Source organism: Fusarium redolens, assembly GCF_020744475.1.
Source record: "Fusarium redolens strain MPI-CAGE-AT-0023 chromosome Unknown BKA55scaffold_40, whole genome shotgun sequence".
Lineage (NCBI taxonomy): Eukaryota > Fungi > Ascomycota > Sordariomycetes > Hypocreales > Nectriaceae > Fusarium > Fusarium redolens.
In genome coordinates, this window is record NW_025763703.1 from 7,695 (window position 1) to 9,418 (window position 1,724).

A 1,724-nucleotide genomic window follows, 5' to 3' on the forward strand; every position below is an offset into this window, starting at 1 on the left:
AACTAGGCCTTAAGTATAAGGCCTAAGGGAGGGGAGAGATTGTATTATAACCTTAGTAGTTTTATTATATATACTTTATATTTTCTATTAATTACCCTAGCCTTTACTAAAAATAATTAATACTAAAACTTTATAATTAAAGCTAATTTATTATAATTAGTATTAATTTACCTAGATTATTACTAATCCCTTAATAACCTTACTAATTACTTAAAGATACTTCTAATATATAGATTATATTTATTAGTACTTTTATAGAACTTAGCTTACTAGCTATTAATAAGACTTCTTTACCTAAATATGCCTAACTTGCTATATTTACTATTAAGAGATATAATACTTATAACTACTTAGTATAATGCCTTATAACTCTGTAAATATTAAACCTAGTATAGACTAGTTTACCTATTTAAAACCTATTTTATTATATATTTAGCCTAATAGTAAATGCAGTATAACCTAATAAGCTAATTGCTAAATGCTAATTTATAGGATTATATTATTAAAATTATTACTAGGTCTCTTAGTTTCTAGTCTTACTATTATTAGGTATATATATAAAAGTCTATAAGAGGTATAGCTAATACTTATTTTAGGAAGTGACTTTATAAGGGTTTTAATCCTTAGTTTATAGGAGAGATTATAACTTAGGTTAATAAAAAAGTAAAAGTCTACTCTTTTCTTTGCTATATAAGGAGGTAGATAGTTGTAAATAATAGGGGCAGTAGTATTAGAAACCACTATTAGTAATATAAATAAAGATTACTTGGAATATTATGTAACGGTTGCATAAGCCGTTAAGCCACAGGGCAAAAGATCGGGCCATAATCGCTATGCAAGCAATCATAAATATGCTACAGCTGCCTTATAGAAGCCTTATAGCGCTATTACGGGCACAAATCGTAACATATCAGACTAAACTTACTAGAGTGTAAAATTAATAAGGCAGCTAGAGCTAGATCTCTATAAAACCTTTTTAAGTAAATATTAATATACCTCTATATTCCAAACACCCTTATTATAGTCTATCTTAAAGCATCTTAAAGCATTAGCCAAGATTTCATTGATATCTTCCGGCGATAAATGCCTTCTAACATCGCTATCTGTGGCAAAAGCCCTATTATCTAGATCATTCACATCTAGTAGGGATGTAAATCTGCTCCTGTCTAAGGTTGATGCAAAGACATGTTTGCCCCGCTCCAGGCGCTGAATCGTCTTAAGCGCATCGACAATTGGTTGCGGAAGGTTAGGAGTATCGGGGCCGGTTAGTTGTTGGCGCTTAAACGGGTAATTAGGGTTGGAAGGGCCGAGCTCCGTTATAGGCTTGAGTGCCATGGTCTGACGGATATTCTTGAAACAAGCTAAAAAAAAAATAGATTGTTGGTTAGATCTCACATTCATTGTGATAGATGTTGATAAATAGGATTCAAAGCTCGACACGCTGCTGTTAAAGTGTTGTCTTGCCTGATTATATAAGCAAGAACTAATTAGAAATCTAAGTCAACCCCTGTTAAAGTCGAGTTTACCCTAACGCTAGTCCATTTTTCGAAATTCAAGTCTACCCCTTATCAAAAATCAAGTCAACCCCCTGTAAAGTGGGGTAAATTAAATTAATTGTTGTATAATTGATTTTGGACTGTAGTATTAGGGAATAATCAACCCTACTAGGTTTAAAGTGGGTCAATGAAATCAACTCTACTAGAGTTGATTTTGGACTGTAGTAC

At 31.9% G+C, this 1,724-nt stretch overlaps 1 protein-coding gene across 1 annotated transcript; it reads right to left on the reverse strand.

Annotated features, from left to right (window-relative positions):
* Window positions 1-730: 730 nt before the first annotated feature.
* Window positions 731-1,335, reverse strand: BKA55DRAFT_547274 (uncharacterized protein; the record flags this gene model as incomplete). The annotated part of the gene is made up of 3 exons (XM_046191004.1): window positions 731-740; window positions 926-963; window positions 997-1,335. The coding sequence occupies 3 exons, from the start codon at window positions 1,333-1,335 to the stop codon at window positions 731-733; spliced, it is 387 nt and encodes a 128-aa protein (XP_046040874.1).
* Between the last annotated feature and the right edge of the window lie 389 nt (window positions 1,336-1,724).